This window comes from Hypomesus nipponensis, chromosome 16 (assembly GCF_054491055.1).
Source record: "Hypomesus nipponensis isolate SF chromosome 16, ASM5449105v1, whole genome shotgun sequence".
Lineage (NCBI taxonomy): Eukaryota > Metazoa > Chordata > Actinopteri > Osmeriformes > Osmeridae > Hypomesus > Hypomesus nipponensis.
The window spans coordinates 1,127,816-1,155,000 of record NC_140376.1 but is presented as its reverse complement, the minus strand read 5'-3'; the positions used below and the strand labels follow the sequence as shown (position 1 = coordinate 1,155,000).

Genomic DNA, 27,185 nt, shown 5'->3' with positions numbered 1-27,185 from the left:
TTCACCCACCAGTAGGCTGTCCTGGTGTTCACCCACCAGTAGGCTGTCCTGGTGTCCTAGAGGCAGGATTTAATTTCTCTCTACATCTGTGAGCATGACTGTGACAGGGGAATGGGCGGACAGGGGGTGGAGTCCTTCTGGGCTAATTACAGATCACACCCCCCATCCATCCTCCCTCCTTCATACAAACCTCATAATGAGGTGCTTAGGGGTCAAGAGGTCAAGAGGTCAAGGGGTACAAGTACCTGAAAAGCAGCCAGTGACCTCTGATGACCCCTGATGACCCCTCGCTGTCTGTGTTTGGACGTAATGACCCCCCAGTCTGCTGTGCTCACGGCTCTGCCCTGGAGTCTCGTCTTTCTTCCTGGGTGCTCTCCCATGTCTGACCACCAGAGGGCGTTGCAGTCTCGGGGCGCAGTGATAGCTGCGTTCTGTTGACTTCAGCCAAATCTGGACAATGTCACATTTCAAAAAAGGAGAGGAATGTTTCCTGGATGCTTCTCCTGGACTTTCCTGAGTCACCAGCTGAGCAAATAACCCTCCTCTCCATGCTGGTCTCTCTGCCTCCCTTCCCCCTCCTCTCTCCTCTCTCCCCTCAGCAGGGAAGCTGGTCTCTCCTCCTCCTCTCTCTGTCTTGGAGTGAACCTTTGAATGTATTTGATTATATAATCATACGTTGTCGTCACTTGCTGTGAACAAGAACAACTCTCTTCGTGGTCGTAATGGAAACTGGGATGTGGCTGGGTTTGGCCCAAACTCCTCTCCCACCCTCCCCCTCTTCCTCCACCACATACCCCCTTCCCCTCCTCACCCTCCCTCCTCTCTTTCCCTCCCCTCTTCCTCCACCACATCCCCCCCCCTCCTCCCTCCCTCCCTCTCCCTCCCTCTACTCCCCTCCTCCCTCTCTTTCCCTCCCCTCCTCCCTCTACTCCCTCCCCTCCTCCTCCTCCTCTCCTGTGGTAGTGAGCGATGCTGATCCTCCTTGTTCCCTCCTGACACAGACATTCCATCCTGGGGTCACGGACCCTCCCCCCCCCAGCCCCCTCCCCCCATGGTTCCCACCCCCCAGCCCAGATCAAAGCTGATGCCCCAGGCCCCAACCCTCCTGCTGTGAACACTGAGCTCTGCTAGCAGGTGTGCCTTCTGTGGCCGGGAGAGAGAGAGAGAGACAGAGAGAGAGAGAGGGAGAGAGAGAGAGAGAGTGAGAGAGAGAGAGAGAGAGAGAGAGAGAGAGAGAGAGAGAGAGAGAGAGAGGGTGGGGGGGGGAGAGGGAGAGGGAGAGAGAGAGGGAGATTAAGAAACAACATAAAAGAAAGGGCCAGACCAGACCAGACCAGACCAGGGCCAGGACCAGGACCAGGGCCAGACCAGGACCAGACCAGGGCCAGGACCAGGGCCAGACCAGGGCCAAATCAGGGCCAAATCAGGGCCAGAACAGGGCCAGACCAGAACAGTCTCACAGACTCTGAGCAGGTAGAAGGAGAGCGCTCAGACACAGCTGTCTAGTAAACTGTAAGCTGTGTAAATCCTTCACATCTATCTGTCTAGTAAACTCTGAGATAAGCTGTGTGAATCCCACAGATGCAGCTAAGACCCTCTGCTCCTCCTACGATCTCTTAGAGGCAGCATCTCTGACTCTACTCTGACCTCATGTCTGAGGCAGCCTCTCTGACTCTACTCTGACCTCATGTCTGAGGCAGCCTCTCTGACTCTACTCTGACCTCATGTCTGAGGCAGCCTCTCTGACTCTACTCTGACCTCATGTTTGTCCCCAGGTCAGCCAGTCTCTGTACTTACAGTGATGCTACCACTGTCCCACAGTAAGAGAAACAGAGTGAAGCTCGGATGTAGTGCTGTTGTACTCGTAGCATGTTGTGATGCAGTTTTCTTTCTCAGTCTGACCCAGAATCGTCTGCTCTAATACTCAACATCAGGGGTGAGGGGGTGGGGGAGGGGTGGGGGAGGGGTTGAGGGGAGGGGTGGGGGAGGGGTCGGGGGGAGGGGTAACTAACTATATGTATACGCGTTATATACGTTTGTGTAGGATCACACAGTATGCCTTTGGGTGATACATAGATATATGCATGATATAGATATAGATATGCCACAATAATATGAACTGGATATGTTGTTTTCTGGTCTGGTCTCTAAGCTTCTTTGTTGACTATTATAGGATGTAATCGGTGGCAGATTGTGTGTGTGTGGCAGGCAGGCAGGCAGACAGACAGGCAAACAGGCAGACAGACAGGCAGACAGGCAGACACACAGACAGACAGGAAGACAGGCAGACAGGCAAACAGGCAGGCAGACAGGCAAACAGGCAGACAGGCAGACAGACAGACAGACAGACAGGAAGACAGGCAGACAGGCAAACAGGCAGGCAGACAGGCAAACAGACAGACAGGCAAGCAGACAGGCAGACAGAGCTGTTGTTATAGTGGTTTCTCCTGTCGTGTTGCTACTAATCCGCTCCACACATGCTGTTTCCTGATAGCGATGCTATCACTTCCTGCTCTGTCTTGTGGGAGATAAACAGGCTGTCAATCTGATGGCATTGGTGTGTTTTCAGTTAACCTTTGACCTTACTCTGCAACACAGGGATCAACACCAGGGTAGGGGGTGTTTGCTCGTGTGCGTTTACCTGTAGATCAAGAGGTTGCAGGTTCAAATCTCCCTCCTATTTGGGGGGGCTGAAATGATTCTTCTAATCAAACACATCTTAGGTTCATTTCAAACATTTTCGTCGACAAACGCCTCGTCTCAACCACTGCTCCAGTCTCTCTATTTGACAAAGTAACGTTTTAGTATTAATTGAGTTGTTCTTGTTCTGGATGTGTCTGCTGCAGCCGTGTCTGACCTGGATGTGGAGAGCAAGCGTCTGCAGCACTACAGCGCCCCCTGGCTGCTGCAGCGGGGACTGCTCCTGCCCGGCTCACGCCCCGCATGCCTCCAGGAGCTGCATCAGCACGCACAGCACAGCCTGAAGCCTGCACACCCAGGTGAGTCTGGGTCTGGGTCTGGGTCTGGGTCTGGGTCTGGGTCTGGGTCTGGGTCTGGGTCTGGGTCTGGGCCTGGGCCTGGGTCTGGTTTGGGTCTGGGTCTGGGTCTGGGTCTGGGTCTGGTTTGGGCCTGGGTCTGGGTCTGGGTCTGGGTCTGGGTCTGGTTTGGGCCTGGGCCTGGGCCTGGGTCTGGGCCTGGGCCTGGGCCTGGGCCTGGGCCTGGGCCTGGGTCTGGGTCTGGGTCTGGTCTAGGTCTGGGCCTGGGCCTGGGCCTGGGCCTGGGCCCGGGCCTGGGCCTGGGCCTGGGCCTGGGCCTTGGTCTGGGTCTGGTTTGGGTCTGGGTCTGGGTCTGGGTCTGGGTCTGGTCCTTTCACTGCCCCCTCCTCTCTCTCTCTCTCTCTCTCTCTCTCTCTCTCTCTCTCTCTCTCTCTCTCTCTCTCTCTCGCACTAACTCTCTCTCTCACTAACTCTCTCTGTAACGCTCTCTCTCTTACCCTCTCTCTCTCTCTCTCTCTCTCTCTCTCTCTCTCCCAATCTCTCTCTCTGTCTCTCTCTCTCTTTTCTAGTGTTCCATGTTTCCTTCATTCATCTGTTTCTTTTTGTTTTGCTTCGTGGTTCAAGGCCTGTCTGGGACGCGAGTTTCCTTCCGTAAAGGTCTGCATCTCTGTTAGGCCACGTCTTCCCTGCGCCCTATAGTGGTTAGATCTAGGTGTTACTCCCTCGTGCTAAAGTAGAAACTGTTGGATCTGTGACCCTAGAACTGGTCTGTTCCCTGACTGTAGTAAACAACCTCAAATCATGTGTGTGTGCATTGAAGAGATATAATGTTTATGATTATTGTTGACGTGCTTGTGTGTGTGTGTGTTTGTGTGTGTGTGTGTGTGTGTGTGTCAGACCGCCAGCGAGCCAGCAGCAGGGAGCGCAGGGTGACCATTTCCATCTCCGTGGCGACGCCCACTTCTTCGTACCCGTCGCCACGGGAACAAAGGCCCCGCTCGCTGACCACGGTAAGAACACAAGCCTCAGTCCTCCAGGGCTGGTATACAATCATCTGTAAAAACATGTACGTGGTTCATCATAACAGCCGTGTCACAAACTTATTTCACAGGAAACCCTTTTGTCAGTCAGTGTTTATTTATTTTGTATTCATGAATCATGACTTTGTCACACAGGTAAACAGGAAGTGTGTTCTTCTTCTCTGCGTGGTGAATGCAGCCCACCTCACGGTCCTCTTGATAATGTGCTGGTGCAGTTTGCGGTGACCTGTGGATTCCTACTCTTCCAGGGACAAATAATATTGATTAGTTTTCCTACAGATCTCCAGCTAATGGATTCAGGAGCATCTAGCTTCACAACCTGCTTTACGTTCAGGCAGAATACTGACCGGGTCAAAGAGCTGATCATCTTCCTACCTTCACATACTCCCCCCCCCCCCCCCCCCCCCCCCTCTATCGTCATAGTGATGTCATCATACCCTCCTTCCTGTCTCTGTGGCGATGTGGTTGTTTGTTTTCATATTTGATCTCCATCACTCATTCCTGTCATTCTTTTGTTGTTCATGTTTTGTGTTGTAGTTTGAAACCCGCTCCTCCTCCCGCTCCTCCTCCTCCTCCTCCCCCATCGAGTGCTGTCACTTCTCCCCCTGGAGCAGAAAGGTATTTGTCCTCCTCTTCCTCCTTTTCCTCCTCTCCTCTCCTAATAAAAGTACCTTAGTGTTAGTACTTCTGTGTTAGACACCTCAGCCCATCCAGAGTTTCAGAACTACAGTAGCTGCTGTTTCCCCGGTGTGTGTGTATGTGTGTTTCTGCAGAGACTCCAGGGTTGCTGTAATGACAGGGTAGGCAGGGCTCCGCCTGTGTCTGGGATTACCCATCATGCTTCAGGGCTGTGGTCTGTCTGGTTCCTGTCTGCTCCAGAGAGAGGGCTGGCTCGCCAACATTGTTCATACACTGCTTCATATCAAATACTTTTTTTCTTCAACAAAATCTCTCTTTTTCTGGCCCCTCTCTCTTTCTCTGTCCGTCTCTCTCTCTCTCTCTCCCTCTCTTTCCCTCTCTCTCCCTCTCTCTCCGGCTCTCTCCCTCTCTTTCCCTCTCTCTCCCTCTCTCTCCCTCTCTCTCCCTCTCCCTCTCTCTCTGTCCTTCTTCTCCTGCCTGTTGCTCTTCAGTCATGAATGACATTCTTTTACACTACTTCACCCAAGTCTTTTCCAAAGAAAATGGTCTTTGGAAGAGGGCCAGACACCAAAATGCTGCCTTGGTCTTTTTACTGCCAGCCTCTTCCTCTAACTCCATCCATCCCTCTCTCTCTCTCTCTCTCTCTCTCTCTCTCTCTCTCTCTCTCTCTCTCTCTCTCTCTCTCTCTCTCTCTCTCTCCTCTCCTCACTCCCCCTCTCTCTCTCCCACTCTCTTTCTCCTCCACCCCCCCTTTCTCTCTCTCCCTCTCTCTTTCCTCCACCCCCCCCTTTCTCTCTCCCCCTCTCTCTCTCCTCCACCCCCCCCTCTCTCTCCCTCTTTCTCTCTCTCTCTCTCTCTCTCTCTCCCCCTCTCTCTCTCCTCCACCCCCCCTCTCTCTCTCCTCTCTCCCCCTCTGTGCCTCCTCTCCCACCCAGGTCAGCTGGGAACTTGACTCACTATTTGATGACTTTTTACTGTTTGGGAGGCGTTACCAAGGGAACGGAGTCCCATTGTGGCGAGGGACAGAGAGCACAAAGCTGGGTCTAGTGGTTAGGGAGGAGTTAGGGGGGAGGGAGAGGGAGGGGGAGTGGGAACCAGCATAGCCATAGAATCCCTCCCAGTGTCACGTCTCTGTTGAAGTGAAAAGGTGAGGAGACTTCCAGACTCGTTCAGCAGGGAGACGAGGGGCTGAAGAGAGGCAGAACCAGAGCAGTTAGAGGGGCTGAAGAGAGGCAGAACCAGAGCAGTTAGAGGGGCTGAAGAGAGGCAGAACCAGAGCAGTTAGAGGGGCTGAAGAGAGGCAGAACCAGAGCAGTTAGAGGGACCTGTGTTGGTTCTGGACGTGGACTGATGTGGACAACAGGTTTGAGGAATCGGTGCTCATGCAGGGACACCGAGTTAGCTGTTGTTTGACATTCCAGCTGGTCTTGACTTATTTCTAAAGACAGTTTCCAGCTGATCCTGTTGGATGGACAGCAGTGTCAGGGGATGAGTTGGTGCTGTTAAATGTGGCCTTCATGTTGTGTTCTCTTGAAGATGTTTAAATCCAGTCTGTAATTGCAGGTCTCAGATCCTTTGAAGTCCAGTCTACTGTCCTACTGCAACTCTCATACATACATGTGTTATTTGTTAAACGCATGTAGTGACATTTACATTTATCAGGAAACGATAGCATGTTTTTTGGATTTTAAGGAAACTTGACTTCCTTGCTTCACCCAAAGGGTCTGAGTCGGAAAGATCTACTGCCCCCCCCCCCCCCCCCCCGCTAGCTACCCCAGCCTCACCTCTCCCCCTGGCTAGCTACCCCAGCCTCACCTCTCCCCCTGGCTAGCTACCCCAGCCTCACCTCTCCCCCCCCCCCCCTGGCTAGCTACCCCAGCCTCACCTCTCCCCCCCCCCCTGGCTAGCTACCCCAGCCTCACCTCTCCCCCCCCCCCCCCCTGGCTAGCTACCCCAGCCTCACCTCTCCCCCCCCCCCCTGGCTAGCTACCCCAGCCTCACCTCTCCCCCCCCCCCCCTGGCTAGCTACCCCAGCCTCACCTCCCCCCCCCCCCCTGGCTAGCTACCCCAGCCTCACCTCTCCCCCCCCCCTGGCTAGCTACCCCAGCCTCACCTCTCCCCCTGGCTAGCTACCCCAGCCTCACCTCTCCCCCTGGCTAGCTACCCCAGCCTCACCTCTCCCCCTGGCTAGCTACCCCAGCCTCACCTCTCCCCCCCCCCTGGCTAGCTACCCCAGCCTCACCTCTCCCCCTGGCTAGCTACCCCAGCCTCACCTCTCCCCCTGGCTAGCTACCCCAGCCTCACCTCTCCCCCTGGCTAGCTACCCCAGCCTCACCTCTCCCCCTGGCTAGCTACCCCAGCCTCACCTCTCCCCCCCCCCTGGCTAGCTACCCCAGCCTCACCTCTCCCCCTGGCTAGCTACCCCAGCCTCACCTCTCCCCCTGGCTAGCTACCCCAGCCTCACCTCTCCCCCTGGCTAGCTACCCCAGCCTCACCTCTCCCCCCCCCCTGGCTAGCTACCCCAGCCTCACCTCTCCCCCTGGCTAGCTACCCCAGCCTCACCTCTCCCCCTGGCTAGCTACCCCAGCCTCACCTCTCCCCCCCCCTGGCTAGCTACCCCAGCCTCACCTCTCCCCCTGGCTAGCTACCCCAGCCTCACCTCTCCCCCCCCCCTGGCTAGCTACCCCAGCCTCACCTCTCCCCCTGGCTAGCTACCCCAGCCTCACCTCTCCCCCCCCCTGGCTAGCTACCCCAGCCTCACCTCTCCCCCCCCCTGGCTAGCTACCCCAGCCTCACCTCTCCCCCTGGCTAGCTACCCCAGCCTCACCTCTCCCCCCCCCCTGGCTAGCTACCCCAGCCTCACCTCTCCCCCTGGCTAGCTACCCCAGCCTCACCTCTCCCCCTGGCTAGCTACCCCAGCCTCACCTCTCCCCCTGGCTAGCTACCCCAGCCTCACCTCTCCCCCCCCCTGGCTAGCTACCCCAGCCTCACCTCTCCCCCTGGCTAGCTACCCCAGCCTCACCTCTCCCCCCCCTGGCTAGCTACCCCAGCCTCACCTCTCCCCCTGGCTAGCTACCCCAGCCTCACCTCTCCCCCCCCCTGGCTAGCTACCCCAGCCTCACCTCTCCCCCCCCCCTGGCTAGCTACCCCAGCCTCACCTCTCCCCCTGGCTAGCTACCCCAGCCTCACCTCTCCCCCCCCCCTGGCTAGCTACCCCAGCCTCACCTCTCCCCCTGGCTAGCTACCCCAGCCTCACCTCTCCCCCTGGCTAGCTACCCCAGCCTCACCTCTCCCCCTGGCTAGCTACCCCAGCCTCACCTCTCCCCCCCCCCCTGGCTAGCTACCCCAGCCTCACCTCTCCCCCTGGCTAGCTACCCCAGCCTCACCTCTCCCCCGTTCTGTTCCAGGCGGCTGCTCCCTCTGACCCTGCCGAGGGGCTGGTCTCTCTGGGCCAGCGGCCCCGCTGCCCCGTCCCCAACACACCCTCCACCCTGGACAAGCAGACCAACTGGCCCGGCGCTCTGCCCCTGCCCACCCCCGAGGAGAGGATGAGGGGCCAGGGCATCACCTCCTGCCTCATCCCTATCAACGTCACTGGTGAGGACTGCCTCTCTGCCTCTGCCTCTCTGCCTCTGCCTCTCTCTGCCTCTCTGCCTCTCTCTCTGCCTCTCTCACTGCCTCTCTCTCTGCCTCTCTGCCTCTCTGCCTCTCTGCCTCTCTCTCTGCCTCTCTACCTCTCTGCCGCTCTACCTCTCTCTCTACCCCTCTGCCTCTCTCTCTGCCTCTCTCTCTGCCTCTCTCTGCCTCTCTCTCTGCCTCTCTACCTCTCTCTCTGCCTCTCTGCCTCTCTGTCTGCTTCTCTGCCTCTCAGCCTCTCTCTTTACCTCTCTACCTCTCTCTCTGCCTCTCTACCTCTCTCTCTGCCTCTCTGCCTCTCTGTCTGTCTCTCTGCCTTTGTGTCTGCCTCTCTGCCTCTCAGCCTCTCTCTTTACCTCTCTACCTCTCTCTCTGCCTCTCTACCTCTCTCTCTGCCTCTCTGCCTCTTTGTCTGCCTCTCGTCTGTCTGGACACACACTGAGCCACAGTCTTTACTGGGCATTACTGACTCCCTTCCCGTCTCAGAGAGAACAGAGAGGTGAAGTGTTTTCATCTGAGTGAAGCCCAGAGTTGATGTTCTACAGACTCTGGTGAGAGAATCTACAGAATCGCTTTGATGGTGAATATCTTCGACTGTCTTTATCTATATTTAGCTGACAATGATTGATATGGATGCAGTCTGGAAGCTAACTAAGCCTGAAGTGCAAATCAGCACTTCAATATACACAGACCCACATTGTCCCGCAGAATCCAACTCAAATGTGCAAGTCATGGTTCGTGAACTAGTGACTTCCTGGTTGTCTTGTTTGGGTTGTTTGTGCCTGGGATTGCGAAGAGCCTCACACTGTGCTGTGAATGCCAATTAGACTCATTAGAATAGTTAAAACGCCCGTCCCAATGAATCCACTCTCCCTCCTATTCAGTCTGAAGAGACTGGTTGCCAAGAGGGTCCTAGTCCGACTCAGATAGAGAGAGAAGCTGCTTGCTGGGACGATCGAGGGATGATATCTGTGACTCTGGAGAGCCGAGGTTGGAATCACATGATAGTCATGACAGCGTGGTGAGAGGAGGAAGGGGGTAGCAGGCCAGCAGAGAGAAGCTGAATCAGGGATCTGGTGTGGTAGGGTTTAAACTCTCTCCTCCCTGGTTTTGTGTGTATCATGTGTGTGTCCTGTGAGTGTGTGCGTTGTGTGTGTGTGTGTATGTGAACCATCCCTGCACGCCTCGTTGTTCCTTTGACTCGTTCCATTTCCAATTGTTGTGTGACAGGTTTCGATTCGTTCATCTTATGATTTTGTTGTTGGTGGTGTCTTAAACTATGCCGTTACTGTTTGTACGACCGCTTTTCAAGCTGTCCGAATAGTACTGCATACAGTATTATATATTACACAACATTCACTCACATTTCTTTGTGCGACAGATGTTGAACTCATGTTACCTTTAAATCTTTAGTGAGTTTGTAGTGAGTGTCCGAGACCTCAGAGCAGCAGGAGAGGCAGGGGAGGAGACTGTTCCTCACTCTCTGTGTTCCTCACTATCTGTGTTCCTCACTCTCTGTGTTCCTCACTCTGTGTTCCTCACTCTGTGTTCCTCACTCTGTGTTCCTCACTCTCTGTGTTCCTCACTCTCTGTGTTCCTCACTCTGTGTTCCTCACTCTCTGTGTTCCTCACTCTCTGTGTTCCTCACTCTGTGTTCCTCACTCTGTGTTCCTCACTCTCTGTGTTCCTCACTCTCTGTGTTCCTCACTCTGTGTTCCTCACTCTCTGTGTTCCACACTCTGTGTTCCTCACTCTCTGTGTTCCTCACTCTGTGTTCCTCACTCTGTGTTCCTCACTCTGTGTTCCTCACTCTCTGTGTTCCTCACTCTCTGTGTTCCTCACTCTGTGTTCCTCACTCTGTGTTCCTCACTCTCTGTGTTCCACACTCTGTGTTCCTCACTCTCTGTGTTCCTCACTCTCTGTGTTCCTCACTCTCTGTGTTCCTCACTCTGTGTTCCTCACTATCTGTGTTCCTCACTCTGTGTTCCTCACTCTGTGTTCCTCACTCTATGTTCCTCACTCTCTGTGTTCCTCACTCTCTGTGTTCCTCACTCTGTGTTCCTCACTCTCTGTGTTCCTCACTCTCTGTGTTCCTCACTCTGTGTTCCTCACTCTCTGTGTTCCTCACTCTCTGTGTTCCTCACTCTGTGTTCCTCACTCTCTGTGTTCCTCACTCTGTGTTCCTCACTCTGTGTTCCTCACTCTGTGTTCCTCACTCTATGTTCCTCACTCTCTGTGTTCCTCACTCTCTGTGTTCCTCACTCTCTGTGTTCTTCACTCTGTGTTCCTCACTCTCTGTGTTCCTCACTCTCTGTGTTCCTCACTCTGTGTTCCTCACTATCTGTGTTCCTCACTCTGTGTTCCTCACTCTGTGTTCCTCACTCTATGTTCCTCACTCTCTGTGTTCCTCACTCTCTGTGTTCCTCACTCTGTGTTCCTCACTCTGTGTTCCTCACTCTATGTTCCTCACTCTCTGTGTTCCTCACTCTCTGTGTTCCTCACTCTGTGTTCCTCACTCTGTGTTCCTCACTCTGTGTTCCTCACTCTCTGTGTTCCTCACTCTGTGTTCCTCACTCTCTGTGTTCCTCACTCTGTGTTCCTCACTCTCTGTGTTCCTCACTCTGTGTTCCTCACTCTCTGTGTTCCTCACTCTCTGTGTTCCTCACTCTGTGTTCCTCACTCTCTGTGTTCCTCACTCTCTGTGTTCCTCACTCTGTGTTCCTCACTCTCTGTGTTCCTCACTCTGTGTTCCTCACTCTCTGTGTTCCTCACTCTCTGTGTTCCTCACTCTGTGTTCCTCACTCTGTGTTCCTCACTCTCTGTGTTCCTCACTCTCTGTGTTCCTCACTCTCTGTGTTCCTCACTCTGTGTGTTCCTCAGGGGTGGGCTTTGACAGAGAAGCCAGTGTGCGCAGTTCCCTGGTTCCCTCTCAGTCGCTGCTCCAGCGCCGCAGGAAGCTGAGGAGGAGGAGAACCATCGCTGGGATCCCCCGACAGCTACAGCGAGACATCGGTACCTCACAATATTAACACTGTTATTGTTCTTATAATTATGCTTATTATTTATACATAGTATTATTATTGTTATTACTACTACTACTTTGAACTCTCTTGAGATTCTAACTGTCTGAGGTTCCAGCTCTCTGAGGTTCTAACTGTCTGAGGTTCTGTCTCCCCAGACTCTGACGAGTCTCCGGGGTCGAGAGAGCGCACGGTGATCGTCCACACCGACCCGGCGCTCTGCGACGAGGACCTGAGTTGCCGCCACAGCACCAAGGACTCTGGCTGCCAGACAGACGACCTCCCGGCCCCCTCCGCTCCGTCGCGCCGCCGTCTGCGAGCCCAGCACGGGCAGGCCGTCTCCGTCCCGCTCTCACGCTCCACCGGGAACATCTCATCTCTCCCGGACGGCGCTGACACAATGTTTTCATCCTCGGTCGGCGCCCGGCTGCGCTCCCGAAGCCTTCCCCGCGAGGGCGGGTGTCCGGTGGACGAGGGCCGCGATGACAGCGACGAGGACGACGAGGAAGAGGAGCTGTCGCCCTTCGAGGCAGAGGACTTCCTGTCCGGCCCCAGGGACTTCCTGTCTGGCCCCGGGAAGCTGAAGGAGGAGGAGGAGGGGAGCACTGATGACCAAGCCTTGTCAGGCCTCCAGTTAGGCTGCCTCAAGTACCAGCCGTGTCCAGGCAGCCCTGAGTCTGCCTGGCTGGACAGGGGCCGCTCACGCCTCCCCGGGACAGTGGACATGGGCAGCTGTGAGATCTCGTCCAGTTCGGACACCTTCAGCAGCCCGGTCCACTCCTCCTCCACCACGGGGGTGCTGGGGGGGGCGATGGTGGACCACAAGGACGACCACCAGTCGTCCAGCGGGAACTGGAGTGGCAGCAGCTCCACATGCCCCTCCCAGACCTCGGAGACCCTCCCCCCGGCCGCCTCGCCCCCCCTGACTGGCTCGTCCCACTGCGACTCCGAGCTGTCCCTCAACGCCGCCACGCACCCCGGCGACGACCCCGGCGACGACCCCGGCGCCTTCCTCATGGACGGCTACCACAGCGACCGGCTTGGCGGCCCGCGGACCCAGAGAACCGGCTCCTTCTCGTCCACCGCCATGGACCTCCTGGAGGACGCCGGCGTCGGCACCGCCAGCGAGGGCGAGTGGGGCTACCCCCCTCACCCCGACCCCCGCTGCCCCCAGGACTTCAGTCCAGATCAGGCCCAGGAGGCAGAGGGAAGCCTGGGATGCCCCAGCTTCACCAGCATGGCCACCTACGAGAGCTTCTCGGACAAGCCTCCGTCCGAGAAGGACAGCGCCTCCCACTATTCTGTGGACACTGAGGGGTACTTCACCTCCATGCACTTTGACTGCGGGCTCAAGGGGAGCAAGAGTTTCACCTACAACTATGCAGCTGCCGGGCGGTCCGACAGCCAGACGGACCTCAGTGGTCACCTGACCTTGGGGAGACGCTGCCTCTCTCTGCGGAAGACGAAGGCGAAACCCTCTCCTCCTCGACGCAGCTCCTCTCTGCGGAAGATCTCCAGCGAGGTAAAGCCCTCGGAAGAAGACCGACCAAAGATAACCAGCGTTCAGCAGCTTCCGTGGTCTTCCTTGGAGAGGAAGCTCCAGCCGGGCATGGCCAGCCCCTCAACCCAGAGAGAGGGCCCTCCGCTGGGCTTGGAGCCCTGGGGGGTGGCGGGCCGCCATGAGATACAAGACTCGGGCTTGTTTGGCTCCACGGACACGCATTCCTTCAAGGACCAAGGCGCCGTGCAGTCCGACTACGCCGATCTCTGGCTCCTCAACGACCTGAGGTCCAACAGCGACCCCTACAGGTCGTTGTCCAACTCCAGCACAGCGACGGGCACCACCGTCATCGAGTGCGTCAAGTCCCAGGAGAGCTCCGAGTCCCTGGCCTCCCAGTCCGGATCCAGGCCCACCACGCCCTCCCTGCCCTCAGCCGACGGGGACTTCAAGCTGGCCTCCCCTGACAAACTTGCTGGCCTGGCCTCTCCTTCCAGTGGATACTCCAGCCAGTCGGAGACCCCCACTTCCTCCTTCCCCTCAGCCTTCTTCCCCGGCCCTCTGTCACCCTCTTGTGGTAAACGGAAGCCCAAAGTCCCGGAGAGGAAATCCTCCCTCTCGTCCCTTCAGCCCTCCCTCTCCTTCTCCTCCAAGAGGCAGCTGGAGCTGCCTGTCATCCCTCCCACCCACCTGGACCTAAGTTCCCTTCACAACGTTGTCTCCAAGCCCTCAGCCCACAGGAACCAGGTACACGCACTGCAGCAAAGCAAGCAGAGGGCCGCAACCGCAGCCTGGGTCACGCCTAAGGCTGAAGGCCAGGCCAAGGGAGCCACCAAGGGGTCGGATTCCATCGCCATGGCCATCACCCCCATGGTTCTTCGCTCGGTCCAGCTCAGGGCTGTTGGTGGGAAGCAGGGAGAGGCCAGCCCTGATGTTGCTGCCAAGCCCAAGTGTCCCACTGTAAACATCATTGCACCCCCCTCCAGCAGCAAGCCCCCAGCCTACAGCACCCACCCCCCTTCTTCTCAGGACCACTATCCCCCCCTGACCGGAGCCCCCGAGGGCCCCCTCTCTGGGGACCCGGTCTGCCGTGGGGACGTCACCCCCAGCCAGGACAAACACTCCTCCTTCCTCGTCTGGGGCATGTCGCCGTCCCTCTCAGATTCAGACTTGAGCAGGGCTGATGTCCCAGAATGCACCAGTGGAAGGGAGGGAGAGGAGAGGAAGACCAGAGCCCTCTCCAGGGAGCTTCTGTCCATCAGCAGCAGCTGTGAGTCGGATCTGAACCAGCATCCTGGTTCTAACCCGGCTGAAGACTCCCCGGCCAAGCCAGATGCCCCCTCTGCCCCTCAGCTCATCCCAGCCCACAGACCCAGCGTCCTCCACCAAGTGCCTGATCTGAGCAGTCTGTCTGAAGCGTCGCAAGCTTATCCAATCAGCGATGGCGGAAGCAGGGACGAGGGGAGTGGCCCATTGGGGGATCAGGTGACCAGAAGTGCCTTACAGGAAATCAGGGAGGGCAGCCCCACCCCTGACACCGAGGGGGACTTCAACAAAGGTAACAGGCGATGCTCAACACACACATACACACTCACATACACTCACCACGAGCTACACCTCTCCCTTGTTGTCATGACCACCAAGTAAAGCTCCCCTATGTTCACCCCCCCACCCCCCCACAGAGTCTCCCCCCAGCGACAGGACAGGTTCCCCCCAGAACGAGGATGACAGCGTGTTCCTGTCCCCCACCAAGACACGCACCACCGAGGATCTGTTCGCCATGATACACAGGTGGGTTAAGTTTTTACTGTTTTACAGCAGTAATATACTGTTTGTACTTATGCTTGTACAGATAAATGCCAGTCAATATGACGGGTTTGTGATTGTGTGTAACTTCCTGGTTTGTAGATCCAAAAGGAAAGTGTTGGGAAGGAAGGACTCTGGAGAGCTGGGCGCTCGAGGTCGTCTGGGCGCGGCCTCATGTGGCACCCCTCCCAGCCACCCTGCCTTGTCCCCCAGCACCCCACCGCCCCCGTTGCCCCCAGCCACCCCTACTGGCCCCCAGAAGCCCCCAGGGCCGATCTACCGGAGCGCCCGGAAGTCGAGCACCTCCAGCGAGGAGTTTAAGCTGCTGCTGTTGAAGAAAGGCAGCCGCTCTGACTCCAGCTACCGCATGTCTGCCACGGAGATCCTCAAGAGCCCCATTGCCCCCAAACCCCCCGGAGACTTCCCCCTGGAGGGGAGTCAGTGCCTGGCCGAGGAGCCTGCCTCCCCGCTCTCCCCCCTGGGGCTTGATCCCCTCCACAGCCCCCCCAGGACCGGCGCTGAGGGCTTCTCCCCCAAAGCCCTGCCGCACTCCGTGGGCTCCAGGCAGGGGCGATCCAGGATCCCTCCCCCAGCAAACAGCAGCCGTTTTGGGAATCGCAGCCGGCACTTCACGGCCCCCATGCAGGCGATCTCAGAGGGGGAGACGGAGAACTCGGACGGGAGTCCCCATGACGACAGGTCCTCTCAGGGCTCCACCTAGCGTGACGCGGCACTTCCATTACCACTTCCAATCAGAAAGGGGCAAGGGGGAGGGGATTGTAAATTAGTGGTTATCGGAGAGTTCCGGAATGGTCTTTTTTCAACTGTGACCTTTTGAACTGTGGTGAACCGTTTTTTCCGGAAGGCGTTGTGTTGCTCGGCGAGAGGGGAAAATGGCTGTTTAAAGTAAAAAAAAAAAAACATTTTACAGTTTTTGTTTTGAAAGCCTGACAAAATATGTGAATAATGACACTAAAGACAATGCAAAAAGAAAAAAAAATTTACTTGACGTATTTTACCAGTGACAAAAACCTCCATATCAATTCATTAAGAAAAACATGTTGTTGTCCTTTTTTGAAGCCGCAAAGTCATCCGTGACTCACTTTGCTGGCGAACACATGAAAGCTGTATTCACTAACATGGGAGAACTCAAACAAACAGGGAATCATCCCCTTCTGCTCCACGGGACAGACTGTAACTACTCAGACAGGGAGACAGAAACTTCATTCGAGTTCCATTCACAGGCAGGAGATTGACATGTATCACATACATAAACACTGTACTGCAGTGTGCTGGGAACACTTAGTGAGGGCAGTTAGGGTTGGGGAAGGGAGGGGTGGAACACCATACTGTCTTCACATCCACGAGGAGAAGATTCAAATATCACACACGACTGTATGTTCACACATCTACAAGCAAACATGCTTAGGACAATCTAACTGTGGCCTTTTGCCATGCAGCCATCTCCAGTTGATCCATAGGTATCTATGTGACGTCTGATTTATCTGTAAGGTCTCTCTAAGATGTCTGATTGATCGGTAGGCATCTAATCGATCTGTAGAGATATCTAATTGATCTGCAGATATCTCTATTTGATCTGAAAGTCTCTCTGAGATCTTTGACTGGCCTCATTCTCTTCTCCAGCAACCCTCAACACAATCAGATGGGTCCTCAGTACGAAAGCTAACAATTCCTTACAATTAACCACAACATCCTTTGCACTTGATTCCTAATTCCTCAAGAAATACCCCTTTTTCCTTCTATCACTTTTATGAAATTATATGGGAAACACCACCTGTACAGACACCTGTAAAAAAAGAAATATATTTACACATAAATATAGTTTATCCCTCGTTTTAATGGTTGTTTGAATATGTAACAATTATCAGTCTTTGGCTTTTGTTAGCCTCTGGTTTGACCTCTATAGCTAGAGAGAGAGAGAGACTGAAGAAATCTGCCTTTATCAACCAGAAGTTCTCTTATAAACAGCTTTTTCCATAGATAAGATGATAAAGACTAGCATGGTAAAAATAAAAATAATAATAAAAGGAATAATAACTGATAATAAATACTCCAGGGGCCAATATTATTACATCCATGTTTTTAAATACTGTTACTATCACAATGTATTCTGTGAATAATTATGCAATTTGATCAAACAAACAACTCAAAGTGTGAGTGCATATAGGTGAATGAATTGGACATGGTTACCAAATTATATTATAATTAATAATAATATTGATATATATCAAACTGGGTTTTTCTCCCAGAGGTAGAGCAGGAGGAACATGTGCTGATGTTCATGTCCTTTCCCGCAGAGCACAAAAGTATAACACATTCATATCCTGCTCCTGTGCATCCTTCCTAAACAGCATGCAATAAAAAAAAAACCTTAGAGAAACATTATGGAATTAAGAATGATTATGGAATTTAGAATTCATGTTATGATCTGAGTCGAATCACGTGTATGTATGATACAGGCATGAAATATAGCCTTTTTTTAGATAAGGACTGGAAATGGGCTTCTGGGTTGTGGTGAGAAAGTGTGGACGGAGGTTAGAGGAGATGTGGAGGACAGTGTGGGTTCAGGTTTGGGTTCAGGTGTGGGGTAGGGGGTCACTTGTGGTTTGTTGACGTGTTCTGGAGTGTTGAGCAGGTATAGGGGGAAGTGTTCGAGTGGAATGAGAGGCTAACCTGTGTGGTAGGCAAAGGGATGGACTTTTTTATGATTTAAAAGTTTGAAACGTGTATGTCTTAGTGAGAGAGTTTAAGGATTTTGTGACTGTGTGGTTGTGGTTTTTACAGGAAAGTGTCAAAGTTGAGCATGAAAAGCTTGCTGGAGAGATACTGCGTACAGGATGTTTGGTAGCCTGATGTACAGTTTAGTCAGCTGGTAGTGTACGTTTGACTCAACAATGTTTTAAAAGCAAGGTCAATAATTCAAGAGGTTGTGTATCTGTAAAGAAAAAATAAGAGTTGAGTTCCGGTACTTGCTGTTTTACGTACCAAGTGCATCCCTTGTTTTACTCAAATACCTTCCTCTGTGGTGTTCCTTTCCATGCATCAGTGGTCTAAATTTAGATGTATTTATTTTGATGACTAAACACAGAATAATCTGTGAAAATGAAATTATTGAGAAATATAACTGTTATTATGAGCATCTCTGTGGTTTCCAACATTCTCCAAACACCTAGAAAAGAATGCTCAAAATATGAGATGAATTTATGATATTTTTAAATGATAACATATTTTATTCAGAGACTTATTTTGTTTATAAAGATAATCTAGTGAGACTGATGTTAAAGCTTTATTTTAAAAAAAAACACTGGTTCTGGAGATTTGTGAACCCAGATACATTTTTAATCATAGAAATCAGCAACATATTTTTACACTCAAAGAAAGAAACAACGAACTCAAACTTATAAGCTAAAGTGGTGAATGTTAACCAACACCAGGAGCCCAGAAGGACCCCAGCAGCCATGCAGCCGATCCACAGACATCCTTTACTTGTGGTTTCATCAAAATATGGATGTTGTTTTATCAAACGGTACTTCTTTAGTAACACTTCATTATGTTACCTGAAACTATGCTAAAATAAACACTTAGTGTTGCTATGTAGCCATATGTCTCTGTGGTAATCTGTTTAATGACTAAAGGTGCAACTGTTAACTTTATCTTGGCCTTACGACCTTAAAGTCAACTGCTGACTGCTTACTATGTCAAAACGGTAAGATAAGCACCAGTCCATTGAAAATGATTTTTTCTCCTTGATATCAGGACGAAACTCTTAACAAATCTAGTGCTGTTTAACTATCTTCTACAGGGTACACAAAGGAGTTTGTCTGTGAACTATCATTCCGATAATTTTACATATAATCTAGACTTGCACTGATACTGAGGGGATTGTGAAGGTTTTTTGTCTTTTGCTGTACCTGAGGTTATATATGGAGAACCCTTCTCACGACTGTTTGACTTCCCTGTGAGAACCTCTTCCTGGTCCCTGACCAGAGCATGCATTAAGATATGAGTAGTGCACAGTTAATGCTTTCACCAAAGGGTATAAATGTGTACACGTTAGTAACGTAGAACTGTTATTTTGGTTATTTGATTGAATTGATGCTTGTGAACCATATACAAGTAGTTAAAGAGAGTTACAGAGTAATAGATTGGTACTAGCTGCATCTCTTTCGGGCTGAATGCTTTCAATCACAACAGATTTGCATCAGTTTTGTCTTTTTTTTGTACAAACTTGTAAATACAACACCTTTTAAAATGGTTGCAAAGGTGGATAAATAGTTTTTTTTTTCTTTTGTAAAATGTTTTAAAAGTTTACATTAATTCCAAGCCTTTGTATATTTTTGAGCTGTGCGACACTCGTCTTGTATTTATTTTTTAGTAAACATTGTGAAAATCCCATCATAAATACTATCTAAACTGGCTGATTAGTAAATGTGCATAGAAGAAGCCAATAAATGTGACTGCTTTGAAAAATATATTGTGTGTGTGTGTTATCATTTTGTCCGCTGCATTTTGGGGGAAAATACATTGGAAAATAAGCTTTTTTTGAACCACCTGGAAATTTCCCGGCATGCTCTCTCCTTGGTAACGCCGGAGCTGAACTGTAACACGCCACATCCTCCTCCGCCATTTCACTAGCTTGAGCCCATCGCACGGAGGCTTGTGTCTGCACAGTTATATCTTTAGGCGAGAAAATCACGCAAAACACGGATAACAGACACGGATTTTGCTAGTTTGATAGCTCTTCGATAGTTAATAGTGATTTTTTTTATTCCAAATTCACCAAAACAAGAAAAACTGCGCAAGATGTCGACTGAACAACAGGCGCAGGCTGTTCCCGAAAAACCAGGCCCGCCGCCGCAGCAACAACAGCAGGGGTAGCGCACCGCCATTCACTTATCAACTAACTAGCTAGTGCTATCTCGTTAAAAAGGATTAGCACTAGGCCTTTCTAGTTTAACTTTTTTTAAGTTGATCTAGTGAACGACAAATTAAGTGCCAGATATCTTGCTAGCAATGCTACTCGTTATGCAATTTAACGTTGGCATGGGTAGGCTAGCTAATTTGATAGCCATGTTCTCGTTGGTATCTGGTAGTCTTTATTGCACAATTGCTCGCTAGGCTAGTTGCTTGCCAGTTTGCGGATAAAGCTAAGCGGTGTCTAAAAGTCACTGGGTCGCGCTTTCATACAATAACCAGATATTGGATGGTGCAATTCAAAGTATAATTTTGTTTTTATACGCTGAAAGAGAAATGTTTCATTGACTGGTTAAATTTGTACCGTGGTTGACTCAGTACAGAGTTCCGCCAATGCATTGCTCGCGTCGTCCTTTGTTAGTAGCTAACCTAGCTAATTTGCAGACAGCGTTTTACTTAAGTGGACCACTTAACGAGACTTCGAGAATGAATTACGTTTTAAGTTCCATTTCTCCATATCCCATAGCCCCAAAACTTAAAGTGAGTGTTGTAATATTCTTAATTGTTAAAACTTTTTTTTTACTCTCTCAAAGGGAAGTGAACGGCAAGGCCAAACACGAACCGGCCCCGCGGAAGGAGAGACCGCAGAAACGAGGAGGCAGCAGCCGTTTCGAACCCTACGGAAACCCGTCCAAGAGATACCGAGTGTTTGTCAGCAACATCCCGTACGACGTCAAATGGCAGGCGCTCAAGGATCTGATGAAGGAGAAAGGTATGGTGGCCCGAAGCTCGGACAAGCAGCTCAGTTTATGGAGTTGGGCAAAGGACACTTATACTGTTGGTCGTATCTTTTGACTCCAGTCTAGACTTGACGGGCTTTGGCAGATTTGAACAGGAGAACACAACTTCCACAAATCGTAATTTGTAGTTCTTTGTTCTTTGTTTTGAAAACTGGAAGTCATGGTTTAGTTTTCAGAAAATCTTTCTCTGGGTTTGTGTCCTTGGCTAGGTATTTTTATAGTGCTGTGAATAGCATTATAACTGTACTTTTGTTTTATCGAAGCATGTGGATTTAAGGCTCCCCACGATTTCAACCGTTAGAATCCACAAATGAAGGTTAAGCCACAGGTTATGTTAGGTATATCTGAACTGTTCCATCAAAAACACTTGTGTTGGGTCCTGATAGGGTATATATTCAGAGATTCAGAAAAAAACGGTCATACTTCCATTACATTGCCATGAGATGTGACATGAATTTGGTCTCAGGTGTAGTTTGTTAAGCATTGTAAATCTTTGTGGGTCTTGCTTTGATTCCTGATTATGAGCTTGGAGATGAAGAATGCTGATGTGTGTGGACTGATGTAATTCCATCTTAATTTGCAGCTGGATGTATGGTAGACTTTTTATTCACCAGGGGAATCCTTAAGCCAAAAGAATGGTTTGTCATTTACAGCTAAAGCAACTAAACTGCATAGCTGTGACAAAGATGTTGATATCCTTGTAATTTAACTCAGTAGATAGCACCTGCTTTAATCACAAAGCTTAAAGGTGATCTGTAAGGCCCTGCTAACGCCTTTCAGAATCAGTACTTTGTGGTGTTTTATTGGAGTTGATTTTGAATGTGGCGTTTAAATTGCATTCTCTCTTTTTAGGTTTGACACAGCAAATATTGTCTCGGCAGATCTTCGTGTTGTGCCAATCACGGAAGTGTGTTGGGGTCTTTGTTGGGGGTACAGGTCTACAAAAGAGAGCCGCTTCTTCAGCCTGGTTCGAGGCTCCAGACAAGCATCTGGAAGCAGATTCTTGGGAGTCGACTCATTTGCTGGAATGAGCTTTTAGCTACGGGCGTACCAAAGCATAAATTGTTGAGCTGCCTCGGTTCCAGTATATTATTATTGATATCACCAGTGAGTCCAGTTGAGCATATCGGAGTTGATGGGGGAAGACTTAGTTGCAAAGTCTTGGTTGCTAAAAGACCACCTTTCTAAATAAACCGATGGATTCATGGAAGGGGGTTACAGCAACAGACTGTCATTCAATCAGCTCATTTAGCCGACAAGAAATAGTTCCAGAGGGCCGTCTCTCAGCGCCCAGAGGGCCTGGCTGCGGCTTCTGACCGTCAGGGATATGTTTTGGTGTTTGGAGAGTTCATCGAGGACGGCTGAGAAGTTTCTGCTAGGTTGTAAGCTCGCTTTTTGTAGACCTGTACCAGTCTGGTGCGTCTGCTGCCAGAGAGGGGGAGGAGCTGGAGTTGAGGGCCGAGCCCACTGTCCCCAGCCCCCCCGTCGTGTTCGTCTGCTCTAAACCCCCCTTGTTCTGTTGGCTTCTCTCCCCTGGTGTGTGTCGTCTGGAATCTGATTTGTAGTGGGTGAGGTTACGTACGTGGAACACTTAATGGACGCAGAAGGCAAGTCAAGGGTAAGTGGACCAAAACAAAAAAACCAACCATAGACGAACCTGTGTTTGTCAGCTTGAGTCTTTTACTTAATCTTTCAACTGTTGTGGGGGATGTTGTATAAAAACCTGAGTAGGACAGGGCTCTGGAGGGGAGATCCTGAGGGGTGTGAGGGAGGCGTGCGGAGGGAGGCGTGCGGAGGGAGGCGTGCGGAGGGAGGCGTGCGGAGGGAGGCGTGCGGAGGGCGGCGTTCGGTGAATGTTTGTGGCACTGAACTTAGCTCCTCCGGCGTCCGGATTGGGGACTGTGTTCTCCTGTGCCAGTCGCCTGTGAGCAGTAGCTAGCTACGTCCCTCTGCTGGTGGTGTTGGTTCATTAGGCGTGCCGCCCTTACACGGGCACCAGGCCCCCAGGGGGGCCCAACGGGGCTGTTGTATCGCCGTCACACGAAGCCTGGTGCCTAGACTGGTTTGTGGGTCAGATATGTCCAGTAGCTCTCCACGGAAACCCCTTTTTGTTAGGATCCTCCTGGCTTTGAATTGGAAACTTGAGTGCTTAAGATTGACCATTGCTTTTTGTAATGTTGTCTGGTGGGCTAGCGATTTTATGAGGTAAGAATGTAAGGCCTAGACTGTATTACTTTGTGTAGGTTAAATATCTATAAAAAATGTCTCAATATAAAGTTTTGCCTGTGGGGTGGGAACACATTGTTGCTCAATTTACCACAGCTGATTTCTAACTTGAATGATCTTGTCTTCTACTTTCGTCGATTATCGGTGCGGTCGTTGCTGTCTTCCATCAACCAAGGGATGCGCGTGAGTATTCTCCCCCCCCCCCCCCGCCTTGTGAGCTGTTTCTGGGCCAGCTGGTGTCTGGGTAGCGGGTGTTGACGGAGCTTTCTGTCTTCAGGGTGGTTGAGTTCAGGACCGAGGACCTGATGAAGAAAGCGGTGGAGAAGGTGAACAAGCACAACCTGAACGGACGCCCTCTCAAGGTCAAAGAGGTGAGTTCACCTGGGGTGTATTTGAACCTGCATCCAGGTGCTGTAACCACCGAGCTACACCCTCCCACCCCTTAAGTAGCTCAACCCCTCTCCCTCCCTCCCTCCTCCCCAGGACCCAGACGGCGTGATCGCCCAGAGGGACGCCCGCAGAGCCGGGGGAGGCAACGGTGGTGGGCCCCCCGGGGGTCACGGCGGCATGAACATGGGGAACATGGGCAACATGGGGAACATGGGCAACATGAACATGGGCATGAACATGGAGCGCATGAACATGGAGCGTATGGGCATGGAGCGCATGGGCCCCGGGCCGGGCGCCCCCCCTGTGGTCAACATCCCTCCCAGTCTCATGAACAACCCCAGCATCCCCAACGACATCATCCACGGCCTGCAGGCCGGCAAGATTGGCAGCACCATCTTCGTGGCTAACGTACGGGAGTTCAGACACCCACACACACTCCTGTGTGGACACACACACTTTCTCTCTTGTGTACACACACACACACACACACACTCCTGTGTGGACACACACACTTTCTCTCTTGTGTACACACACACACACACACACACAGGAACACGTTAATGTTTCTCACTCTAACTTGTATTCAGCTAGCAGAAACCTCACATTAATGACTTTCAGAGCTGCCATGACTCGGGTCCTGACCGAGTGCTGTCCTCCATCTTGTGTTCCCACAGCTGGACTACAAGGTGGGCTGGAAGAAGCTGAAGGAGGTGTTTGGCATGGCGGGCATGGTGGTGCGGGCTGACATCCTGGAGGACAAGGATGGCAAGAGCAGGGGCATGGGAACCGTCACCTTCGACATGCCCATCGAAGCTGTCCAGGCAGTCTGTATCCTCTCAAGTTTGTCTGTGGAGGGCGTGGGGTGGAGGTATGATGTGTGTGTAAAGTTTGGTTATTCAAAGGTTATGTCTGATAAGGGTTCCATGTTTGTCCTTGACGGAAGCTTCAGCCATGTTCAACGGCCAGCTGCTGTTCAACAGGGTCATGCACGTTAAACTGGTAAGTAGCACACTCTGTGCTCCAGCCCAAACACACCCAGATGATGATGTCATCCAATATGGCGTCTGAGTCGTGTCTGAGCGCGTGTGTGTGTGTGTTTCAGGATGAGAAGTCTCTGCCTAAAGGAGACTTCGCTCCCCCAGAGAGACCCCCTGCTCTCCCTCGTAAGTACCCCCCCTCCCTCCAAAGCCCCACTTCTTGTGAGCCAGTTAGTTCAGGATGTGAAGGATCGTGTTTGTGTCCCCAGGTGGCCTGAGTGGGATTGGCCTGGGGCTGGGGCCGGGAGGCCAGCCCATCGACGCCACCCAGCTGAACCGAGGGGGAGGTGGAGGAGGAGGGGGCGGGATGGGGAACATGGGGCCTGGAGGAATGGACAGGCCAGGTACGCTCCATCTCTGTACAGCCCGCTCCTACACTCTGACCACGAGACACTGTTAGACACACGTTCCTGATCCACATGCAGAAATGAACATGTCCCACTTCGAAGATTCATTCATTCTTCATACAAGTCTTCAGGCTTATAGGCTTTGTGTGTAAAGAGTAAATATTATTGCTGATGTGACCGTTTTCTTACTTTGTTTACAGGAATGGATGGCATGGGTTTCGGAGGCATGGGCAGGATGGGAGGTAGGTACTCTTGCCCCGGGGACGCGAGGGGAAGGAATCAAATCAAATCAAATCAAATTTATTTGTATAGCCCTTTTTACACGCAAGCATGTCACAGAGGGCTTCACATACGCCCATAGAACTGCCCCTCAACCAACCTAAACCCTCAAGGAAGACAAGGAAAAACTCCCAGAAAAACTCCCAACGGGAGAAAAAATTGAAGAAACCTTGGGAGGAGCAATTCAGAGAGGGATCCCCTCCTCCAGAGACGGTTGGCAAGAGAGAGGAGCAGAACACAAGCTAAACATAGTCATACAGTGTCAATGGGTTTTAAGGAAGGAAGGCTGAAGGAAGGCTGGAACAAGAAAAGAAAAAGTGTATTGTTACCTTCAGGTGGTTTATGAAGGCTTTTCATTGATCAGTTTGTATGGGTGCTGTTTGTCAGGGATGGATAACTTTGGAGGAGGAGGAGGGATCAACAACAACAACAACATGGAACGCTTCGGTCCGTCCGGGATGGGCAGGATGAGCGGTAAGACCGGAAGTCTACAGGAAGTGACATGCTGCTTCTCCCCTCTGCCTCTGAAACGGTTGTTTTAACGTTTTTTTTCTATGTCTTGCGTCTATCAGAGATGGACCGTGGTGGAATTGGCGGTGCTTTCGACCGGGAGTTTGGTCGAAACGACATGATGTCTCGCAATAGTTTCGGTGACTCCTTCGATCGAGGAATGGGTTAGTGTCTCCTGTATTCAGTGTCTTGTCTGGTTGAATGAGCTCAGTGTTTTCACGAGTTCACATCGACGTATCGCCCTGCGTCTCTCCTGAACGTCTGTCCTTCCTCTGGCAGGTAACTCCCTGGGTATGGACCGCCTGGGTGGAGGAATGGACCGTCTGGGTGGAGGAATGGACCGTCTGGGCGGAGGTATGGACCGTCTGGGCGGAGGAATGGAGAGGATGGATCGTGTGTCTGACCTGGACAGGCTGGGGTCTGGCTTCGACCGCCTGGGTCCTGGGATGGAGCGCCTGGGTCCTGGGATGGACCGCCTAGGTCCTGGGATGGACCGCCTAGGTTCCGGTTTAGACCGGATGACCTCCAGCGTGGACCGCCTGGGCCCGGCCGGGTTCGACCGCCTCGGCCCGTCCAGTCTGGACCGCATGAGCGGGGGTGGAGGAGGTGGTGGAGGAGGCGGCGGCCTGGACTTCACCTCCCCCATGGGCATGAACACCGGGATGGACCGCATGGGGTCCAGCTTTGACCGCATGGGGTCTTCAGGCATCGACCGCTTCCCCTCCGCAGGGATCGAGCGCATGGGCTCGTCCATGGACCGCATGGGGGCAGCCGGAGTGGGCGGAGGGCAGTTTGACCGCCCGGCTGACCTGGAGAGAGGGGGGTTCGGAGGGAACTCCTTCGGGGGGGCTGGGGCCGGGGGCCCCGGCGGGCCGGGGGGGGCCAACCCCAGGAAGGGCTGCCAGATCTTCGTCAGAAACGTGAGTGTTTATTATCGATGAAAGATGACAGATCGAGGTCCGTTTTGAAATGTATTCATGTTGAGTTGAGAGTCTGTAGATTATCATGTGTAGGCATCTGTCTGGAGATCGTTTAAATGTTGGATCTGTCGTTTTAGATGAATGAATTCACATTTCAGGCTGTGGGAGAAGCAGCAGTTACTCATGAATCTCTGTGTTGCAGCTGCCCTTTGACTTCACCTGGAAGATGCTGAAGGACACCTTCAACGCCTGTGGTGAGTTACAGTCCTATCCTGCCTCTCTGTTGCAGGGCTACTGACTGCTGTCTGTGCTGTGCACTCTGTGCTGTCAGTTTCACTATTCCGTCCCAAAATGGCCACATGGGTATTCTTCTATCCTTGGTCTTGTGATTGATTGGTCGTACGCGTCCGTACAGACCCAGAAGTCGAGCTTTTCTCAACGACCGTGTGCGGTTAGCGCTAGCAGCTAGGGTCGGTCCGGCGGTGGGAAGGATCTGAGGCTGCATGTAGCATCTGTATGTACGTGTTCAACCTTTCTAATGATGGCTGTTTGTGCGTCTGTAGGGATCGTCCAGTACGCCGACATCAAGATGGAGAACGGGAAGTCCAAGGGCTGTGGCGTGGTCCGCTTCGACAACCCGGAGACCGCTGAGCGCGCCTGCCGTACCATGAACGGCTACCGGCTGAACGGCAGGGAGATCGACGTCAGGATCGACAGAAACGCGTGATCCTACCGTCTCCCGACCACCGGATTGGTCCGATGCGACCCTGTCGATTAGTTCAAGATGCATACCGTCAATCTTTCCAGATATTACTTTAGACATTTGTGGTGCGAATGTGTACTTTAGTTACGGCTTGACACCCTCCCCCTCCCCCCCCGCCCTTCCCCCCCTCAACCCTGTATTTTTTAGTGACCAAAATTTTAATTTCCTTTTCTTTTACTTGTTATTCCCAAGTCTGTTGCCTTTGTTGTATAAGGTGTTTTGATAAATAAATATCAACATTTGATATGTGTTTTCTGGTGGTCTTTTTCCGCTAAAGTATACAATACGGGACTTGGTAAATGTATCAATTAAATAATCTCAAATGAAAGTCCTGACATTTATG

The 27,185-nt window shown here is 52.2% G+C and overlaps 2 protein-coding genes across 2 annotated transcripts in view; both read left to right on the top strand.

Moving 5' to 3' along the window:
* nhsa (Nance-Horan syndrome a (congenital cataracts and dental anomalies)) overlaps positions 1-18,253 on the top strand; it is a 47,315-nt gene extending 29,062 nt beyond the window's left edge. Inside the window, exons 2-9 of the mRNA XM_084676081.1 lie at positions 2,847-2,999; positions 3,894-4,006; positions 4,574-4,654; positions 8,083-8,272; positions 11,192-11,323; positions 11,490-14,387; positions 14,512-14,620; positions 14,738-18,253. Of these exons, the coding sequence (XP_084532207.1) occupies positions 2,847-2,999; positions 3,894-4,006; positions 4,574-4,654; positions 8,083-8,272; positions 11,192-11,323; positions 11,490-14,387; positions 14,512-14,620; positions 14,738-15,356 (4,295 nt within the window). The 3' untranslated portion in view covers positions 15,357-18,253. The remainder of the gene's footprint in view (positions 1-2,846; positions 3,000-3,893; positions 4,007-4,573; positions 4,655-8,082; positions 8,273-11,191; positions 11,324-11,489; positions 14,388-14,511; positions 14,621-14,737) is intronic.
* A 1,955-nt stretch (positions 18,254-20,208) lies between these two features.
* hnrnpm (heterogeneous nuclear ribonucleoprotein M) lies at positions 20,209-27,086 on the top strand. The gene is made up of 14 exons (XM_084676073.1): positions 20,209-22,156; positions 22,199-22,779; positions 22,874-22,967; positions 23,080-23,394; positions 23,661-23,814; positions 23,936-23,985; positions 24,089-24,149; positions 24,233-24,367; positions 24,571-24,612; positions 25,037-25,123; positions 25,222-25,323; positions 25,439-26,079; positions 26,282-26,333; positions 26,643-27,086. The coding sequence occupies exons 2-14, from the start codon at positions 22,709-22,711 to the stop codon at positions 26,804-26,806; spliced, it is 1,968 nt and encodes a 655-aa protein (XP_084532199.1). The 5' UTR covers positions 20,209-22,156; positions 22,199-22,708; the 3' UTR covers positions 26,807-27,086.
* The last annotated feature ends 99 nt before the right edge of the window (positions 27,087-27,185 follow it).